Genomic DNA, 22,651 nt, shown 5'->3' on the forward strand with positions numbered 1-22,651 from the left:
CAAAGGAACTAGTTGGTGCAGAGAAACAGAGAGATAACTCATAGATGGCAGAAGCCAATTATTCTTAAGAAAAGTTCTATGAAAGATTTTAGAGAAATTCTACTTATTAAAAGTCACATTTCTTCTATTGCAGCAATAGATGTCGTCACTCACTGTTTATTCCATTAGCCGGAGCAGGCAACGCAATGATATGTTGAATAGGAAAAGATTAGAGCTATTTCGACCATCTTCTCAAATTTACAAACAATAATATATGCCTAATGTTTATCTGGAGTCTACCGTCTCTGAAAGTTGAATGTTTTAATGGAAAATGCAAACATCAAAGCAAACAAAAGAGGAATGCACACTATGACAAGTGCAACAGCTCCCAGGAAGTTATATCTCAAATCCCAAGTAGATTCTCACAAAATACACTGCTTTGGATTTCCCTTATAACCTTTACAGAAGCTAGTTATCCTCCTTGTCAAATATCTTTTGTTACACATCTCAGCGAGGAAGCTATCTATTTATTCAAAGGCACTACTTAGTGCAGAGAACGCATGGATGGTAGAAGCTAATTATTCTTATGAAAGTGAGTTTTATGAAGGATCTTATTGAAATTATGCTTATTAAAAGTCACATTTACTCAGTTGCGGCAATAAATATGATCACTTACTTTATTTCATTAACTGGAGCAGGCAACAATATGATATGTCAGACGATTGGGAAAAGAATAGAGTGGACTATTCTCCAGCATGCTCTCAAATTTACAAATGGTGATATATGCCTGACCTCTATGTGGAATCTATCGTTTCTGAAAATTGAATGTTTTGATGGAAAAGGAAAACATCAAAGCAAACAAAAGAGGAATGCACACCATGACAAACGCAACAACTCCCAGAAAGTTATATCTAATCCCAAAGTAGCTTCTCACAAAATCTACTACTTTGGATTTTCCTTCTATTGTATCCATCTCAGAATCCACGTCACCAAACTGTGCTGCAATTAGACCATAAAGTGTCCAAGAAATGGGGTTGATCCAATAAAACCATCTCCACCACACAGGAATTTTCTGGTTCCATGCACAACCAGCAAAAGGAGGAAAACAACAATGTTAAGCACATTCCAGATGCTTGCAATCATTGAAAAAGAAGTTTTCAACAAATGAAAATTGAACAATTCGAGAATTAAAAACATGGTCTTACTTACCGGCCGAGGGACAAGGAACCCACAAAAGAGATTCCAAGAGGAATAAAAGGCTGATGAAATGATTGAAGCAATGTGGTAGCTTGGAGTAATAGCAACTGACATCATCCCAAAGTAAGTGAAGTAGAGGAAAGTGAAAAACATGAAGTAGAGGAACCAGAAAAATTTGGCAGATGTCCACTCAAAAGAAACCATGGAGTACACCATGACTGCATAGATTATAGCTTGTAGCAAAACATAAGGAACCTCAATTGCCATCTGCATAGATGAAACCATGATAGCAACATCAGATGAATATTGTTTTGCTCAAAATTGAGACCGCACTGAAATGAAATTCTATTATCATCGAGTCCAGTTACCTGTCCAAATGCATAAGGGATTGCAGAATACATTCCAGCTGCCTTCTCTCTATAAAATACAGTTCTTTCCACCTCGACCACAGGCTGTACACTTGACGAATTGCTGATTCCAAGGAAAAGCACGGCACAGTACATTGATCCCACAACGTTTAATAAATCTTGTTCACGGTCTCTGTCATGTAAGAAGATGAAATGATTAAAAGGGCACAACGAGCAAGAGGAAGAAAGTAAATGAAAAGGTGTTTTATTAAAAATGTGGAGTCTCCGATATTTACAATGCTTCAAACATATTTACGGAAGAATATTTTTGGAAGTAAAAAAGGCTTGCTTATACTACAACTGCAACATGAAATAATATATAGTGGAATGCTTATAAAAACACATTGAACAATAAGCATGGTATAAATGAGTTTGTTGGTACTCCTTTTAAAATTGTACATTAAGGTCATTTTGCCCATGGATGTTAAAAATAGCACTGGAGATGAACATCCTCAGTGGTGTAGTTATCAGAAAAGATTGATGACAGAATTTCACAATTAGTTATAATGCAGTGCATATGATTTAAGATTATGGAATGTAATATAAAAGAGTCAGTTCAGCCTGGAACTGATTTCAAAACTTTTTTCCAAGTGTGTTCACTTCTCCATTCTACCGGGGTGCTATTCTTCTTGGGGATCCTTGGTGCTGCCACAATCTGCTTGGAGTGTTTGGCAGGTAGTCAGGTTGGTCAGTCTCAATTTCTTGTGCCGAAAGAGATGTCCTAGGACAATTGGAGATTTGTCGAAAAAGATTTACTGAAGTTGATTTTCTTGCATCTGCCTTCACTTGCACATTGGAGATTTATCAAAAAGATATACTGAAGTTGTCGCTTTCACTAGCATGTGGAATCATTTTCTTCTAGGAGATTTGGCGTTCAAGGGGGATAATATGTATTCTATATGTAGACTCTATAAACATTGAGGAGAGATGTATTTTGCGATGTGATGTCTTCTCTCCACGGATGTCCCCCTATTCAGATTAAAGAAGCATGTTGAAAATAGGGGTGTAGTCTGCATTTTTAGCCATGACCAATCATATACTGATTTCGATATTTATACACCTCATCGCAACAACTAACACCACATATGATGTAAAGTCCCAAGCATCAAGGAGCTAGTCCTGTGCAACTCGAGAAGGCTACAAATTCTCTCCCTCTTATTTGGTTCGCTCTTTTACAACAAAAGGGGTATCCCTAAATAAGATTGCTAAGGCTATGGGGGCAGGAGGGGCCATGTGGTATAGGAAAAGTAAGCATTAACATAATGTGTAGTTGCTGTAGTAGATGAAATGGGGTGGAAATGGAAATGAGATAAGGACTAAATCTAAGTTGCCGGAAATGCGACCCTCCTGTCCCCCATACCAACTGGGTTTTAGTATAGAAACCCTGAACAACAACTGAAACACGTTTGACATTTTTTAAACACATTTTAGCATTTGTACAATGTGTATAAGCCCCTGTACGACGCATGTAAGTCCATCCAATGGATTCTTATGCATTGTTTTGTGCTTGGGACCCACAAGAAACATTTTTTATTGATTAAAAAATAATTTTTTAAGTAGTTAGTTCTAATAATATTTCAGCCCTCCAGGGCCAACTCAACTGGTGATTGCCATGTAAATGAAGTATTATGTGTGAGGAGGTCTATGGTTCAAATCAATGTTGCAAACATCGGCATCGGGATAAAATCAACAAGGGTCTGGAAAACCAAAAAATTGTAAAAATCGGGAAAATATTGGTAAAAATTGGCAAGCATCAGCGAAATCAAGATACTATCAAAATATCGGTAAAAATCGGCAAACATCGGCTAGGCCAAACAATTGTGATTTCGAGATAAAATCGGGATATCATCAAGATGTTTGCAACACTGGTTCAAATCCCCCTGATTCACCTGTGCGTGTGGAATGGGCATACGTATGCACCTACAAGTTATCGTGCTAGTGGTTCGAATCAACCTGATGTCACGTGAGTACAAGACTTGCCCAGTTGCTGATTCCTCTAGATAAATATATATTTTATTGAGACCTCTAGGAAAATTAATTCTTTTAAAAGAGGATGTTCCTTTCATTTTTTCTCACATTGTTGGAAACTTGAGCAAAGGAGATTTGAGCAGAGGGAATTGAGCAAGGGTGATTTCAATGAAGGAGATTTGAGCAAGGGCAACTTCAGCAAGAGACTATTCAAAATATTAGGCTGCTACAGCCATCCTTTTTGTTGTTTTGTGGTGTTTTGGGGCAGCTACAGCCATAAATTTTTGTTGTTTTGTGGTGTTTTTCAGCAGCTACAGCCATAATTGAGTTATGTTTTGTGGTGCTTTTGGGAAGTTTGGCTACAAAAAACATCTTATAGTAAGAACCACGCATCTTTGAATTATTTAGCGTTTTCTAAGAGTTTAAACTTTATTTCTAATGGTTTTCTAAGGAAATAATAAACTTTAGTATTTCTTTTTTCATTTTATTTATTGTATATATGTTTTTCAACTTTCTTTTGCAGCAATAATGTCTTCCAATCAAGGTACTCTATGTGAAAAATTCCAAAATGGAATCTTATTGTAGCAACTGGAAATAATTCTCCTAATTGTTAAATTAATTTTTAACAATTTATTTATGTTGAAATTTCTAAGTCTGACACGTTAGAAATGCCTACTGCATTATCTGGTTTATTTCTCCCACTTGTTTATTCCATTAACAAGTTATTTATAAATATAAATACTGAAATAAACACAAATGTAGCCTTAACTCATATACAGATCATCAACTGAAATACTTAAACAAACACACAAGGGACACCATTATTTTTGGACACTCGTCTCGGAAAAAGCCAATGCGGGAAAACCGGTGCAGCAGTTTTGAGGGTTTTATTATAATGCATATTTCTTGAGTACAACTAGGGTGCCAAAATGGCTCACCCAACAGAGATTGTTACACGGCAGTAATACCTCTTCTCGGAGATAGATATTCAGCCTCTCGGCTCTACTCTGCCCCACGAAAATCCTTCCTGCGCTTCCTCTTGGCTCTGCGTCAGCCCCGCTAGCTTCAAATCAACCCCTGAAGCCTTTGCGTCAGGCCTTTGGCCCTCTACGTCCACACTTTGGCCCTCTGCGTCAGCTCTCTAGCCTTTTGCGTCACCCATGGAGGCCCCTCAACCTCTGCATAGTCTCTAGCTGTCTCTGTGTAGCTTCTGTTGCCTCTGCGTAGCTCTGGCTACCTCTGCGTTAGCCTCTTCAGCCGCTGCGATGACCCTCAGGCACTATCCCTGCCTCTCTGCTATGTACTCGCTGCAACAGATCACTTGTTCGAATTTCTCAGCAAGCCTCAATCCAGAAAATCGAACTGACTAATCAATCTTGGTGTATCTCCAACTAACCCTCAAGCCTCCTCTTATACTTTTCTTGTTGAGTCTTCAACGGCCGAGATTAAGTCTCTAATCAACGACTAAGATTAGATTTGGCTTGATCAATGTCATTTAGAACATTCTCACCCAATTTTATATTAATACCCATTAATATTTTAATTTTCCTAAGTTTAGACTTAGTAACCCCATTAAAATTATTAATTATTTTAATATCTCTCCAACCGGGTGGAATTTCCCCAAACCATTTTTGAGTCTTGGAGATCTTATGTGCCTTAGCCTCTCCACCAATTTTCATGGCTAGAGCACATCTGATGCTACAACAAATCAACAATTTAATGTTTGCTACAACAAATACTGAATCAATCACACTGCAACCTACACAAATAAAATTGTGGAAGAATAAATGCAGGAAGAAATGTTAGCACACACACATAAATTTACATAGTTATTTTTGGACCAATGTCCCCGGAAAAACGCAACTTGGGAAAACTGGTGCAGCATTGAGGGTTTATTTTATTATGCAACAGTGAAATCTAAGTACATCTATGGATGTTGAACTAACAATCCAAACAACAAGAAAATCTGAGTAAAATACTTAAGGGAATTACCCTTCTACCACAGGAAATATTTGGCTAGACTTTCCCTATCAAAACTCGGCCTTGTGGAGCACTGTGTCAGCCTATGCACTGCGCTTCGTAGCTGGCTAGACGACTTGCTCTGGACTAGGCTCAGATGAAGTCGTTATGCCTTTGGAAGCTGAGAAAATCGTCTCTCCGACCCTTTGGGACTCCTTCCCAGCCTCTGGAACTGAGAATGAATTTTTCTCTCCCTCAAATCGATCTGCCAGACTGAAGCACTGCACAGTCCCTCAATGTCGCCTTTCTGGAATAATTCGACTCACTTGCTGTTGCCTCCCCAGATCTAGAAAATATTTCTTTGGGTTCACTATCCTTGCCCCTCAATCACTGCTTCGATCTCACTAGCTCTCTCTCTGGTAATTGATCATTGCTACTCTGGAAATCAATTTGCTAATGAAATCGAATTGCTAAAAGTGATTTCTCCAAGCTCCATCGGCTTCTTCTTATAATCCTCTATTGAGACTTCAACGACCAAGATTAAATCTTAATCGATGGCTAAGATTAACTTGAATTCTGATTAATTAGTCATATTCCCTTAGTTTAGACTTAGGAAATATTTAAAAACTGACTAATAATCTAATTAAGTCATTTCTAGGCGGAATTTCCAGAAATGATTTCTGGTTTTGGAGATCTCATGCATTATAGCCTTTCCACAAAATTCCAAGGCTAAAACACATTCAATTGCTACAAAAACTAACACTACCTCTTAGTGAGGAGTGTGTTCTAGCGTTGTTGCCCCCTGTAGCAACACCCTGTCTCTGCATCATCTTATGTCACGTTGTTGATGTTTGGCTGCTGCTGCCCACCAACCCTGCGCAACACTGATATCTGCTACATCCGTGTTGATATTGCCCCTGCTGAACTGCTTTCAACACTGCATCTATACTACAACTCCCTCTCCATCTGTTGTTGCTGCAACTGCAACATCTGCAACTGAAAAACATCCTAAATACTGAATCAATTGTGCTCATATGATGCATATGTCACCCGATTCTCTAGCTGCTGCTAGTATCTACGCTGTCTTTGAGGCATCTGCGCTGCTACTGACTCTGCATTGTGCCAACTGCACTGCTGCCAACTCTGCACTGCGCTCCCCAACATCTGACTGCAACTAGACTCTACATCTGTCACTCTGGCATCTGACTACATCTACTGCCACTGATCCATCCTACTACTGAATACTGTGGGCTCCCGTAGCAAGGCACTGATCCAAGAGGTGGACCTCCTTAAGGATCCCGCCTATTTGTAGCACTTTGAGGCTACAACACCAAGTCACCCCACTTTACTCCTAGGTGTATGTCAGCAAACATGGCGAAGCATTCCTCCAGCCTAGAGGAAAGCCTATCGATCTCTATTGATGCTTCCTATTGGTCCTACTTCTCCTCCTTGTCCTTCTTCTTGAGAGGACACTAGGTACTGTAGCGACTGAGCTCACCACATTTGAAGCACTTGACCTTGGACATGTCCTTCTTTTCCTCCCCTGCTCCCCCTGTCTCTGACCTGACTGGGACCCTTTGATGCGAGGGTCACATTCTCCTCCTCCTTCACTTGCTTCGATCCGTTGTTGCTGCCACTGATGGAGCTCTTTAAAAGAGCTCGCCTCAATTCCTCCTGCTGCAAGTCATCCCACATCCTGTCCCACTCTGGTAGCTTGTCTCTGCCCAATATACTTTGGACAAAGACTTGCCACTCCTCAGAGACACTGTTGAGTGCCAATCTCACAAGCTTTGTGGGTTGAGGTGCTGCCCCAACAACTGACAACTGATCTCGGACCTCCTGAATCCTGGTGAGGAAGGGGTCTATGCCTTCCCCTTTCTGCATCTTGATGCATCTCAACTTCTCCTCTAGGTACATCTTTCGTTGCTCGGAAGTGCCCTGGTATAGCATGGTGAGAGTTTCCCACATCTCTCTGGCAGTCCCTTGCCAGCTATGTGTGAAACGATGTGATCTCGAACACCATCAAGGATCAATCTCTTCGCTCGTGCAATCTCCTTTTTGTATTCCTTCAACTGATCTGCATCCTGGGGCAGAGCTACCACAACATCTATGTATGTCTTTAGGCCAAATTCATCCAGAAGGAAGGACATCCTTGCCTTCCATATGACATAGTTGGAAGCACCATCCAACTTGTCCTGATCTCGAAGGCCACCAGTGGCCATCTCAAACAAATGTCGAAAATCTCCTCTTCCTTTCTGCTCAACTGTTGCTCATCTATTTGCACTCCCTTTTGGAGTGAGAAACTCTGCACACAACAACTATCGATCTGCAAGGGAAATCTAACTTCTTAAGACTAGAAGTACCCTGAGGAAAATTGTCCCTCAGTGTGCTCTTCTTCCACCCGACGCTAGCTCTACTCTAGCAAACTGTAATGTCCCCAATTAAATTAATTTTGCCAATATGAATTTCTAATTTTGCAATGGGGTGTTGGGAAATGTTTTAGCAGGTAAACTTAGGAAAAGTGGGTGGAGGGAGTCCCCACTTAATTTTAGAGAGATGGAGGCCACCAACATTAGAGAAAAATGAAAGATTAAATTAGTAGTGGGATGTGGGGCCCACCCAAAAAGGGGAATTCGAACCCCTTAGGAAAATCGAATTGCTAAGGGAGGGAGGTCGAATTATTGGATGGAGGGACCCACATGAGGAGGCAAGAAGAAATTATAAATAGAAGAAGCATAAAAGCTATTGGGGGTGTTTGTTCATTCATCTATTTTCCTTTGTTGCTCAAGCTGTTTAGTTGGGTCACGAGTGTTGCTTAGCACAGAGTTCTCCAAGGGGAGAACTCACCCTTCTTTCGGTGGACTTCACGTGCCACCTAGGGAGGTCAAATCATACCACTATGGAGAGGAGATGGAGGGATTCAGAGCCAAACATTCATTGACTCACTCAACTAATGCATATTCTAGGTGGACACGGGAGAGGATACGCTTGGGTCATTTCAGTGGTCTTCCAGGTAGAAATTGCCAAGAGAATTTTGGCATAGGAGCTTCAGTGTGATATCAAACTTTTGGAGGAGTTTGGGGGCAGGAGATTGCTTCTTGAAGGCAACATGATTTCGAGCATCGAGGGCCAGGGCAAAAGTTACTCACTAGGCACACATGGGAGTTTGTGGGACGAGTTTTGGAGCTGGAATTTGTCGGGAGAAATAAGAAGAACCTTGGGGCAGTATAACTCATCATTTTGGGAGTGATTGGAGGGATTTTCCTGGGAGTTTTCAGGCAGGCCATATTTCCCAGCAGTTGGAGGAGGATGTGGTATTTGGGGCCGAATTTCAGGGGTTAGAACCAAACCAAACCCTTTCTGGGTTTTTGTGAGTTTGTTGAGAGGAGTTCGAGGTTAAATTTGCATATTTTTCCGGGAGTATTCAGGCCAGAAATCCTCCTTTTCTCCAGTGGTGCATTTTATTATTCAACCAATGATTGCACCATTTTGTGGGTTTTGCGGGTGGTTGGTTTGGGGTAGATTCCTTTCTAGGTTTGGATGAGTATTTTTGGGAGAAGCTACAACTGCATTTTCAGGTGATTCTAGGCATCATAAAGGGTCATTCCCTGCATTTCCAGTGCAACTACAGTTGCTAATTTTTGGGTCTGCGCAGAAGGATATTGGGTTGAAGTTTCTTAGCTCTTGGGGACATCTCCTCCACTTTGGGTTGCTCCAGCTTGCTTATGAAAGCCCAAGTTCACTTATTCCTTGCTACATGTACTCCTTACAGCTCATAATTTAATAAATGGCTCAGCTTATTTTCTCAATTTCTTGGTGTTTTGATGGTGCATGCTTAATTGTGATTTTATTTGCTATAGCCTAGTTGATGTGTCTGTTATTAGCTGTAAATTTCAGTTTGGAACATTATACAAACTGCTACAAAAACTATTGTGTCCAGATAGAGATCTACTCTGTGAAAATACTAGGCTTCTCCTCTACCTCTGGAATCCCTTGATCTGGAGAGATCAAATTTTTCTGCCTTACACTCAGAAAAAATCGAATCTCATCACGAAATTCAGTCTCTTGGCCAAGGTCACTGCGCTTCCTCTAGGGTTTCGATCCGCTGCCCACTCTGAACAACGAAACTCCCTCTTCCTTCGCTACTGAGCTCTCCGGCTAATAACCTGTGCTCTGATACCATATGAAAATTGCAAACTAGAATCCTATTGCAGGAACTGGAAATAATTCTCTAATTGTTAATTAATTTTTAACAATTTTTTTATTGTTTGCTACAACAAATATTGAATCAATCACACTGCAACCTACACAAATAAAACTGTGAAAGAATAAACACTAGAAGAAATGCTAGCACATACACATAAATTTACACAGTTATTTTTGGACCAATATCCATGGAAAAACACAACTTCAGAAAATCAGTGCAGTAGTGAGGGTTTATTTTATTATGCAGTAGTGAAAGTTGAGTACATCTATGGATGCCCAACTAGCAATCCAAACAACAAGAAAATCTGAGTAAAATATTGAAGAGAACTACCCTTCTCCCACAAGCAATCTTTGGCTGGACTTTCCCTATCAAAACCCGGCCTCCTGGAGCACTGTGTCAGCCTTTACGCTGCTTTGCATAGTTGGCCGGATGGCTTGCTCTGGACTGGGCTCAGATGAAGTCGTTCTGCCTCTGGAAGCTGAGAAAAACGTCTCTTTGGCTCTCTAGGACTCCTTCCCAGCCTCTGGAACTGAGAACAAATTTTTCTCTTCCTCAAATCGATCTTCCTGACTGAAGCACTGCGCAATCCCTCAACACTGCCTCTTTGGGATAATTCGAATCACTTACTGATGCCTCCTTGGATCTGGAAAATATGTCCTTTGGTTCACTATCCCTGCCCCTCAATCACTACTTCGATCTCACTGGCTCTCTCTCCGGCAACTGACTGTTGCTGCTTTGCTGATAAAATCGAACTGCTAAAAGTGATTTCTCCAAGCCCCATAGATTTCTTCTTATAATCCTCTGTTAAGACTTCAACGACCAAGATTAGATCTTAATGGATGGATACTATTAACTTGAAGTCGATCTGTGTGAGTTTCTAGAACATTCACACCTTAACTTAGTTAATTTTGATTAATTAGTCATATTCCCTAAGTTTTTTTCAGAGAGAAAAAGCGATATTGTATTATATTGAGGATATATAATAAAACTAGATAGTTACAGAAAAACATCTCTTTGAAGCTGTAAGATCATGATCATGATAGAGACAATCTACTATGGACCGTCTGGGTTGTTCAAGAAAAAACCAGGAAACAGAGCAAAAGATAAACATATACCCAATATATGTTCGCGCATACATCATCTATGTGAAAAACTGATAGAACTAGATTCATGGCTGTTTGACATCCAAAAACGCCAGAACATATACAAGTATTAAGAACAAAAGGGAGAAACTAGAGAAAGAGAAGGACAATCATAAACCGGGAATAGAGAAGTCCTGGATAAAGCATGAGAAATCTCCATATATAACCTTCATGGACCAAGCGCCAGGTTCAAGTAGCAGGCCCTCCTTTGACAGTTTGTCCGCTTGCTGATTCTGAGCACGGAAAATGTGATGAATGGAGCAATCCCTCAAGAGACCCCAAAAGAACTTGATTCTGTCCACCCAACCTGCCAGATGAGGGGCCAATATATTGCAGGATCCTTTGACAAGATCAATCATAGATTTGGAGTCGCCAAAGATCGAAATAGACTGGATATCACAAAAGATGCAGAAAGCAAGGAGGCCCGCTAAAGCCCTTGCTTCAGCCAAATTGTTTGTGCCCTTTCCACTGTGCCATGAGATAAAATATTGAAGCTCCTCGTCCATCAGGATGTGAAAACCACATCCACAATTGTTTTGCTGCTCAACACCTTCAAAAAAAGCTCTCGGGAACCCTGCAAGACTAACATCTTTCGCTTCTCTGTTGCGTCTTTTCAAAACGGGCTGCTTTTTAGGCACAAAGTCATAAGTGGAGATGATGTGTTGCAGGATAGATTTGAGTGGGAGTTTTGACTCTTTGAAAATCTTGTTATTTCTCCACATCCATGTGCACCACAGCACGATGATAAGGATCGGCCTCCATGAATCCCTTTGTCCACACCACCATTCAAAAGCAGATTGGATTGAGTCGAAAACAAGATGAGGAAAACCATATAGAAGAGCCAAGTCATGCCAGATTTGCGAGAAAGCTCTGCATTTAAAAAAGTTGTGGAGATTGGATTCTTCTTCTGCCTCACACATCGAACATCTACTCGGACCGTGCCACATTCTTTTTCTCAGATTATCCCACATCAGATTCCTATTGTGGTAAACCATCCATGAGAAGAAAATAGATTTAGGGGAGCAGCCTGACTTCCAGAAAATCACAGGGAACTTTGTTCTAGCGTGACAGGGCTTTTGCACAATTAAGTCTAAATAAATGTCTTTAACACGAACCGGCAGACTAGCTTTAGGCAGTCGCCATAACAGCTGGTCATCCTGCATGGATCTATGAAAGCCGCAGCCCCTCAACGCTACCTTGACATGATTCCAGAGCATAGCCAGAGGCACAGGCATGCCAAGATCATTGGACTCTTTCCAGAGAGGACAAGGACCACGCCAGGCAGCAATAAGCTTATCCCAAGTGAAAATGCCAATCCTGTGGAAGACGAATAGAAGGTTTTAGACTTAGGAAATATTTAAAAATTGACTAATAATCTAATTAAGTCATTTCTAAGCGGAATTTTCAGAAACGATTTTTGGGTTTTGAAGATCTCATGCATTCTAGGCTCTCCACAAAATTTCAAGGCTAGAACACATCTAATGCTACAAAAACTAACACTCTACTCCAATGTCCAAGAGCAACATGAGGGCTGACTTCTATTCTCTTTGGAAGCATGCAACAAAAGATTACAAAATTGTTGGTGGTGTTTCATGGGAATGGATATGTAATCTGTATTAAAAACCTTATAAGGGCTCTTACCCAAGAATGAATGTAAGGTACCCAGTCCCCTAATGTCTAATTAAGGTTGCAGGGTCTATTTAGAACTGACCTTCAAGATTAATTATGAAGACGGGTTTATCAAATTTCATTTTTCTTCATTCACTTTAAATCATAATTATGATAACGCCATTATATCCTACTCGTCAAGAGCTTTCCGATGATAAAAATTTCATCAAAATTCAAGCTCTAAGCACAAAGTTATTCCCACTTGAAGATTGTCCTCCACTTCTACATCAGATCTATACCATGCCACGTGGAATACATGTGCTATCCCTTGGCCACATGTCACTCCCACACTAGTCTGCATTTGTGAGCCTAAACCATTAGTGGGCATCTCGACTTTCAATGCCTAGTTACATTAGACCACTTACCTCAACTCAACCCAATCTGATAACATTCACTAATTGATCGAGCTCAACCCTTTTGTCACTTGACAAACTTTCAGCTTTTGTTAGTATTGAGAGGCAGGCCAAACACGGGATTCCAAACCTCCTAGAAGTTGATCTCTCAACATCCCAGTACACGATAGGCCGATATCCCAATCTCCACATCATCAACCACTTCAACTCCACATCGGTGCCACATTGGCACCACATCATCTCCACATCAATGCCTATTCAATGTCATGTCAATACCATGTCCTCTTCACGTCAAAGCCACTTCAACACCATGTCATCCCGACATCATCTCCATGTTAGTGCCATGTCAATGCCACATTAGCACTATGTCAATGCCATGTTAGCACCACATTGACACCACATCATTGCCATGGCATCCCACGTCGATGCCACATCAGCACCACGTCATCTTTTTCCACATCAGGGCCCCATATTGGACTTGTCCTTTTCGAGAAAATTTGTTGAAATCCCTACCTTTTCTCTGACTCAATCACACTAGTATATTTCTAGATGCTTCATGGCATAACTGTCGATCGAAGGACCTTATATATTTAGTTTCATCAATTTTCAGGAAACTGCTATTTTGGGCAGTTTTACTTCTTTAATATTCGAACCATCCAAGATTCACAAATCAAATTTGATTACTTTTTTATCCTAGTGAAAAAGCAAGTCCAATGGGACTGTTGTCACTCATATCTAAAATGGCACCTTTTCCTCTATTTTTGTGCTTTTTTGTTTTTTTGCTTTTTGTTGTTATGGTCCATTATGTTGGAAAATCAAAGTAGTTATATTAGGGTTTGATTCTCCTTTCTTGATAATTACTTGTGAGTCTATTGGCTTCTTTTACTTCTTTATTATCTTATCTTTCATCAAGCAATTACCATATTATGTTGTATGAAGATCACAAGACAAGAGACACAAGATCTAGGCACATGCCAGGGCAAAACCCCCCTCAAGGGGAAACCCAATCAAGATAATTCTTACTTTTAATAGTATTCTTTGAGACTCTTTACCCTAGACCAAGACCAAAATTTCCCTCCACACCAATTCAGCCTCTTCAACCCCTTCTAGCAACTTCGACTAGGCAGCAGTTTCCGGCAACATGCAGCTTCCAACAATAGCGAAATATTAGGAGACTCCGATCTCCCAATCCAGACCATGAAACAGAGAGAGAGGCACCAAAATATTGATTTCTTCCTCTCTATAGACTTCCCCAAACTCGCACTTCGTTCAACCTCCCGACAACAGACTTTGCACTTCTCTAGCTCTTCTTGAGATATCGAACTTGATTGAGTTGATGCTTCAAATGACTTCGACCTCCTTGTATATATAGGCTTCTTGTGGGTCGAATTAGGGTCCTTAGGCCGACTCGATCTCTCTTAGGCCGACTTGATGTGGAGGGTACATAATTCATATTTGACTTGATACAAAACCTTTTTACATGATTCAAAAACCCAACAAGGGTCGCTTTGAATGTACAATGACTCTATAAGCTCAATATTAATCCTAGGAGTCCATAATGGGGACTTTGACTAATATCATAATGACCCAAACATGAAACCCATGCTTTAATAAGTCATTGTTACAATAATAAAAATTCTTTTCTTTACTCTTCTGACAAGTACATTACATAATGATTCAAGTACATTTATGAAGATCGAACATAGTTACATTTTCTAACACATTATTTCATTTGGTCAAAAGTTGTACTTGCGTTCTTTTTTCTTTTCGGGGAAGACTGCCTTCTTAAGCATGTATATAACTAGTAAGTTTATATATTTGGTAGGTGCAGGTGTTGGTTGTGGTTCCTAGCTAACAACTGAGGGGTGGTCTTAGCTTCCCTTACAAGGAAAACTGAGGAGTTGAGTAACATCTCTGTCACTGGATTTTGTCTTGAGTTGACACTTGGCATGGATTTAAATCATATTTGTGGGAAAATTTTCAAGGATTATAACTTCAAAGTCATAAGTTGTGAAATAATTAAATAATTAAATACTTATTTTCATTATTTAATCACATCAAAAAGGAGTCAAAAGAGTTTTAATGAGAATGGGAGCCTTTACTAAATGTCTTTATGAGTAAAGCTAGAGCAAAAGAGATATTTTTCCATGTCAATGAGGAGATGTGAAAATAAGATTTTGTTGATGTTTCCACTCAAGAAGTGCAACAAAGAAAGCATATTTTGTTGATGTTTTTGTTAGAGTCCTATATTTTATAGGATGAGCTAACTATTTGCTGTTGATTTTTGTATATGAGATGCTGTAAATAATTTTTCATTCTGTAAGTTATTTCCAAATAAGAAAAAGATTAAAAAAAAAAACCTAGAGAAATGAAAAGATAGGCATGCTAGTCAAAATGCGCCTTTTTTGGGTTAATTAAGTGAGTTTAGATTAATTAAATCACATCATTTAATCTCGATTATCATTTGTAATAATATTCTTGGTTTGATGCAACGTGCTTTTGTCATATGCAATAATTGTTGAGCAAGTTTCAATGACCACGATCTACCCTGTCTGGATCAATGGCGGGGATCGTCTTCGGCCCCCTCGAGCCCCTCCAAGGTTTAATCAGTGGGGGACTCTAAAAGGGCGGAATTGGTTGACAACGTGGCAACTCTAGAGTACTTTGCACCCCCACCACCTATTCCCACTTATCGCTCCATCCCCCCTTTGAAAACGCCATCCCTCTTTCCCCCTCACATGACCATTGACTTTTGTTGCTCTCGCGCCACTAATCTCCCACCATGTGGACTCCCCCGTCCCCACCATTCACTGGTATGTCATCCTTTCCCCCCCACTATCTGTCTGCCATCTCATCCTTGCGGACCCCGCTACCCATCCACCTAATCTGCCATCCTTCTGCCATATCCCATCGGCGGACCTGGTTACCTTTTCACCACGTCACACTGGCAAACCCCACATCCCTTCCGCCAGAATGACCTCTTGTCATTACTTCTCCCCCAATCTAATGATTTCATCTGGCACTCCCGCCACCACATCAGCAAAACGTTGCTCAATAAATGCTTGCCTGTTTCCCGCGACAATGAACCCGCTCCATTTAAATGGTTAAATAACGACAGTAAGTTTGTTTTTTCTAAATAAAGGCACCCAAAACCCGTTTTGTTGCCTCTTTTCATCGTTTCAAGATAACAAGAATTAGAGGCTCCAACGCACAGTCAACCAGTCACAGTCTGCTTCAGCATTCAGTCAGTGACCCATGCCATCACCGTGAATTGTCAGCATAACCAACTACTACAACCAAGTGCTTTTTTGCGCCCGAATACCAGTATCACCTTTTCTTTCCCAGGTAATTCTAAATTCCCTTTTCTTTTCCCTACGGTAATGGCATCTAAAAGCAAATCTGAATCCTCTGGTGACAAACCTATGCTACCCCCTACCATAGACCTAGATCACCAACCATTAGTGGACCAACAATACAAGATTGTTGAAACCAATTGCAATTTTGACCTGTATGAGCTTCACAGTTGGTTGAAGGCTTGAAGAAAAAGTTTCTTGACCTCAGTGATGAATTGGGCTTGTGGGAATCTTCCCTACCCCAATTCATCTTCCCACAGACCTATCACTTCCCAGAATTTGTGTCCTGGTGCCAATTTCGCTACATCCCCAACCAAAGGGCAATTGTGGCCCATAACGGTGACATCCTTTTCACCATCACTACAGAAACCATCTCTCAGATGCTACAATTGCCAAATTCTAACTCCCTAAAGCCATTTTCAGTAGATTCCCTCATGGAATTCTACAAAAACCTGACCTTCCCACAAAGAGCCAAGATTTTTGAGATTTTTCTCCCAAAGGATGCCCAATTACCTAAGAAAAATCCCCCCTACTCATCCTCTATGTTCCCCGAGATGACTAAACAGGTAATTGCAATTATTTCATGTATACTTGGCTATCAATCCGATCAATGGGTTGATGAGGCCATTGTTGGTTTCCTATCAGTCTTTACAATTGGTGAGAAACCCCCTATTTTCAATTACAGTGAGTTCATTGCAGAGTCAATTCATGACCAACTCCTCAAGTTCTCTACTGAGGGGACTTTTAAGTATTCTTCAGTGTTGGTGTATTTATTTCTTTACCATCAAGTAGATAGGTTTTCATTCCCTTTGTAGAAATTAGATGATCAAAGTAATCCATAGTCTGTAATCCTTTGGACCTCCCTGGTGAGGAAAAATTCCATCGAGTACACCTTCTCTGATTATGTTGATAAATTCCTACATACAGTTTCCATTTTACTAAACAATGTTGTAGAGCCTAGGATAGGACTAGAAATACAAAGAATTATGCATCTCAGTGAGCAGACTAAAACAAGGGATTGGTATTTATACCAAAATTATACAGAAATCAGAGTTTATGGGTGCGAGTTGCCACCCTACAGGCTTCCTAAGTTTGTTCCCATGAGAATCTTCTCATTGGAATATATCAGGCAGATGGTACATATGGATGATTTACATTTTGTTGCAGCAAAGAAGAAGTCCCAGTTCAAGATCAAGGCATAGGTGGGACCATTTATTTGTAACACCAGGGCAGCAGGTAAAGAGGCAGATTCACTCCTTAAACAAATGAACTTCAAATTGAGCTTTACCTGGTCATATGACCCTTTTGGAATCATCTCCAAGCTGAGAGTGGAACAAAAAACCACTCCCTACACTCACACTCCAAGACCAGAGATAGAGAAGTTCATGAATCAAAGTCAATGGGAGGAGAACACACTACAGGAGGTAGAAGAACAGGTCATATCTACAACAACCTCACAGACTCCAGTACCTCAAGAGAAAAAAGACAAGAGACCAAGGGAGGAGGATTCCCCTTTAGTGACAGAGATTGGAGTCAAAGAATTTCTGATATACAAAAAGAAGCACAAGACTAGTTCTCAACCAGTTTTTCAGCAGGAGGATGAGGGGCAGGCCACCATAGTCCTGACAGACCATCATGCTTCTATAAGAGGAGAAGATATCTTCACAAGATCTCTAGCTTCTTCAGCTTCCCAAGATCCCCCAGATACAACTCAGACATCAGAATTGGTTCAGGACCAGGATGAACCAAATATCTTTGCAAAATATAGAGAAATTAAGAAGAAGAATGAGCAGCTCAAGGCCTCCACATACACCCAATTCTGGAAGCAAACAACCTCTTCACAACACAGGCTTCTTTTAGCCTTTGATACAGAAAAGGGGAAAATGCAAATTGCATTCCTTCAAGCACAGGTTCCATTTCCAAAGACACCAGCTGATTACAAGAAGTCCATTTTCTCCTTTGATGCTGAGCAGATTCACCCCATTGACCAAATAGACCTGCATAAACAAACTGGAGAAATGTTGTACTCTACCTTGACCAACACTGCCATGACAGCTTCCAAGTTATAGGCCTCACTCAGCAACATACAGTCACAATTGAAGCTTGAAAATATTTCATCTTTGGCTAAGGACACCAGGATCAAATCATTGGAGGACCTAGTAATTAAACTGGGTATGACCCCAAAGATGTAAAAGTAGCAGAAGAAATTGTGAGGAAAAATGTAGACATAGCAGCATTGAGGAAACAACTCAAACTTCCCTCCACTAAGGATCCCCAAGCTAAGGAAGTTGGGGAGATTGAGAAAGAAAAAGAGAACATGTTCAAGATAATAATTGAACAAAGCAGCTAGATTAAGGATATGGAAGTGGAGATGGAAAAACTACTCAAGGAAAAGGAGCAGTCATCACAACTAGCTATAATGCCTCTAACATCAGTCCCTATTTCAATATCAACAACGATAGGAGCATCTACATCAACTGCAACACCAACACAGAGTACAAATTCTCCAAATGAGTTAGTTAAAGCCATGGAAGACATGTCCATTCAAGAGCAGGAAATTAAAAAATTAAAGGATCAACTCAAAACTCTACAGGATCAGAAACTAAAGATAGACAATTCTTATGTAGCAGAGTTGCAGAAAACTCACAGGCTCACTCTAAAGATTGAACAGTTAGAAAGTGAGTCAGCCATGGCCCAGACTTTGGCACAGGCAAAGGAGACCATATGGATAGAGATTAATGAGGCCATCAATGAAATATGGCCCTCAATTCAAATTATATTTGAACAACAAGAGTTGATTAGGAAATCAAAAGAAGCAGTTGTAGAGATAAAGGCAGATTTGGGACAGAAGCCTGGAGAAGCTACAACACTAATAAGGATCTTAAATTCAAAAACCAAGGAGGAGTTAGAAGAATTAGAAGTTGCAGATAGAACATAAACAATTTTAGAGGTGAGAAGGGTCCTGACTAAGAGGAACCTGATGCTACAATTAGAAAACAAATGTCACAACATGGAGTCTAGTGTCCAGAAATTTCATAGAAAGTTTAATGCACTTAATCTAAAAGGACTGCCAGGACTGATAGGAAATGGAGACCAACTGATCAGTTTAAAGGACTACTACCATAAGCTATGCACTATTGCCCGAGATAAATCAAAGTTTGCAGGCATTAAAGGAAGCATCACAGGGAAGGATTTTATGGAGGCTATAGAGTTTGACCTGTTCATCAAGCACAAGATCAAGCACCTATTTCTCACCAAGCCTACTTTTCAAAAGTATACTGAGGTAGATGAGACTTACAGGAAGTTAATACAGTTTCACCTCCAACAACAAGACAACACTTCTTCAGGCCCAGTCATCAATAACAACCCTCGAGGATAGTGCCAGCAGCCACAACAGTTTCATATCTCCTATAATTTTGTTCTATTTTTGTAAAAAATCTTTGAGATATTTTGTAATAAATCTTGATATTTTATGTCAAGTTATTTAGATAGAATTTGCATAAATACTTCAGAATTCGAAGTATTGATTTTGGGACTTGTAGCAAGAAAGGACTATCATCTGAAGTGAAGTTTTTCACTGAACTTAAGTGATCATTTCTCATTAATACAGATAGTATTCCAGGATTCATGTGTCAGGGTTAATTTTTAATGTTTTTCTACTTGTAATTTTGTAATATCTCTGTTCTTTTTCATGTGTTTCCTTCCTCTATTGTTTAAAAGAAAATTATGGGCTGGACTTGTTTAATTACACTTTGCCTTGGCTTTAAACAATATATATGTTTTCCAACTGATGTTTAATTGATTATGAACTATTTCCTTTCTATCACTCCATGAAGCTCCTGAAAATCCAATAGCCTGCTTACCTTGCCCTGTTATTTCTGGTATGATATTCATGCACTTGATCACTCTAAGACTTTGACTCCATTTCCCAATGGCCTTACCTTGCAGCCTCAACCAAACAATTCGACAAACCAAACTCTGAACCTTACATCTAGCCTAAAATACCACCACAATAAAGCTAAATCTAATAGAGAAATCCCTCTCTGAGTTTAGAAGGGCTAGCTTCTAAACTTAAAAGTGGTTTTGTGGTTACCTTTGCAATCTCTTTTACAACCTTAAGAAATTACAGAGTGCTAACATCTTCCACTCAAGAAGTGCAACAAAGAAAGCAGATTTTGTTGATGTTTCTATTCAAGAACAGGGTTACAGGGGAGTGTTCCCCCACCCCCCGAATCCGCTCCCAAAGCACACTCTACTCGGAAGCGGATCTAGAGCGACCTCCGGAGCATTCTCCCTAAAAAATTTGTGCTCCCTATTTTTTCAGGAGCAAAACCGGGAGCGGTTGGGGAGAGATCGCTCCCTGATTGCTCTCGTTCGCTCTCGGAGTGAATTCTTTAAGTTGGGAGCGATCGCTCCCGGCTGAAAAAATTCGCTTCCCGTAAAATCACGTGGTCGGAAATTGTTTTTTGGAGGGAGGGGATGGGCGAAAAGAAATAAACGGCCTCCTCCCCTCCTACAATGCACCATTTGTATATTGAGAGAGGAAGAGAGGGCTTTTGGAATTGGAGCTTGAGTTGAGGAGGAAGATTGAGAGGGTTGCTTGGGAGCTTGAGGAGCTTGCAATAAATATTGGAGCTTGGGATTAAAGGCACCATTGAAGAGCCAAAGAGGTAGGGTCTAGAGTCTAATCTGATTTTTTATTATTTTTCCATGTAGCAATAGCATTTGTGTTTTTTATGTTCATTGTTGAATGAAAGATGTTCTCTTCTCTCTTTCCCATTCCCATTCCTCCATTTTATTGCAGGCAAGAAACTATAACTCCACCAAACATCATGGCTATATGGCTTGGCATTCTCTTGATGTTGGTTCCTTTTTTTGTTATGATAGTGTTGAGGAGCATAACAAGGAGTGATGAAGAGGATGAAGAAGTGGGTAGTGGTGGAATTGAAAACCCTAGAGAGGAGGAGTACCAAGAGGAAGAATAGGAGGATAATGAGAGTGGAGATGATGAGGGAAAAAAAACCAAAGTAGACCAAAACCCCATCTGGAAATATGTTACCAAACTTTTAGAAGGGAAAGGGGGTGGAACCACTAAATTTACATGCCCCCGCTGCAAAATCACTTACACAGGTTCATACACTTGTGCTAAAAAACATCTTTGTGGGAAAATGGCATGGGATGGAAATAAACAAATAGGAATTGAAAAAATTGTGGAAGAGTGTCATTACAACAAAGATCCAAATACAAAAGGGAAGAGGAGGAGGCCTAAATAAAAATCTAAAAGAGCAAAGGGTGACTTTGAACATGACACCACTAGCCCACAATCACATAGACTAAGGACTCCATCAGCATCTACCCATAGTAGTGGATATGGAGGCACAGGCACAAACATCCCTTTAAGACATAGAACCATATTAGATTTCTTTGATCAAGGATGTAGGGATGATGTGGATGCAAAAAAAATCTAGTTTCTCTATGCATGTGGGATACCATTCAACGTTCTTCGCTCATGTTATTGGCATGAAATGGTTGGTGCTATCAATGATGCCCTTGAAGGATACAAGAGCCCTGGGTATGACAAGGCTAGAACCGTGGGACTTGATCATGAAAAAGCCAAAATAACACATGCTTTGGGTAAACTGACAAATTCTTGGAATGACTATGGGGTATCCATTGTATCTGATGGTTGGAAAAATGTAAAAGGAAAGCCATTGATAAGTGTTCTTGGTGTGTTTGCTAGTGGTGTAGTCTTCCTTTCAGCATATGATTACTCAAAAAAGTTCAAGACCACCATCAACATTGCAGAACCATTACTTCAAACAATTGAAAGTATTGGGCCATACAATGTCATCCAAGTCATCACTGATAATGCTTCTAATTGTAAGGCAGCAAGAGCAATCATTGAGGATAAATACCCCAACATATTTTGGTTTGGGTGTTTGGTTCACACAATGAACCTTTTGATGCATGATATTATTAAGAACAAACAACCTCAATACAAATGGATTGGTGATTTGTACAAGAGAGGGAAGAGAATGATAAAATTTATTACCAATCATAGCAATACCCATGGTATTTTCCGCAGTCACTCAAGGTTGGAGTTGTTGAAGATTGGGAAGACTAGATTTTCTAGATATTACCTCACCTTCAGGCACCTTTTGAAGGTAGGAGGGTTATTGGCTAACATGGTATCAAGTCAACACTGGCAGGTATTAAAGGACAAGGCTCCAACTGCACTTGACAGGGAAGATTTTCAAGAGGTGGAGGAGACTGCTCTTGATGGTTTGTTTTGGGCACGTGTGAGGGATGTTTTACAATACACCAAGCCCATTTATAACATGATTTCTTTTGCAAATACAAATGCACCAGTGATTGGGGAGGTGTACAAGTAGATGGATAACATGTTGGGGCAAATAAA

At 40.2% G+C, this 22,651-nt stretch overlaps 1 protein-coding gene across 1 annotated transcript in view; it reads right to left on the minus strand.

Annotated features, from left to right (window-relative positions):
• Positions 1-539: 539 nt before the first annotated feature.
• LOC149261598 (pleiotropic drug resistance protein 1-like) overlaps positions 540-22,651 on the minus strand; it is a 170,017-nt gene continuing 147,905 nt past the window's right edge. The window contains exons 22-24 of the mRNA XM_089422413.1: positions 1,545-1,716; positions 1,189-1,443; positions 540-1,051 (exon numbers count right to left, since the gene is read on the minus strand). Of these exons, the coding sequence (XP_089278539.1) occupies positions 785-1,051; positions 1,189-1,443; positions 1,545-1,716 (694 nt within the window). The 3' untranslated portion in view covers positions 540-784. The remainder of the gene's footprint in view (positions 1,052-1,188; positions 1,444-1,544; positions 1,717-22,651) is intronic.

Source organism: Pinus tabuliformis, chromosome 6 (assembly GCF_031772625.1).
Source record: "Pinus tabuliformis cultivar Carrire ecotype Pingquan chromosome 6, CPIR1, whole genome shotgun sequence".
In the NCBI taxonomy this organism is placed as follows: domain Eukaryota; kingdom Viridiplantae; phylum Streptophyta; class Pinopsida; order Pinales; family Pinaceae; genus Pinus; species Pinus tabuliformis.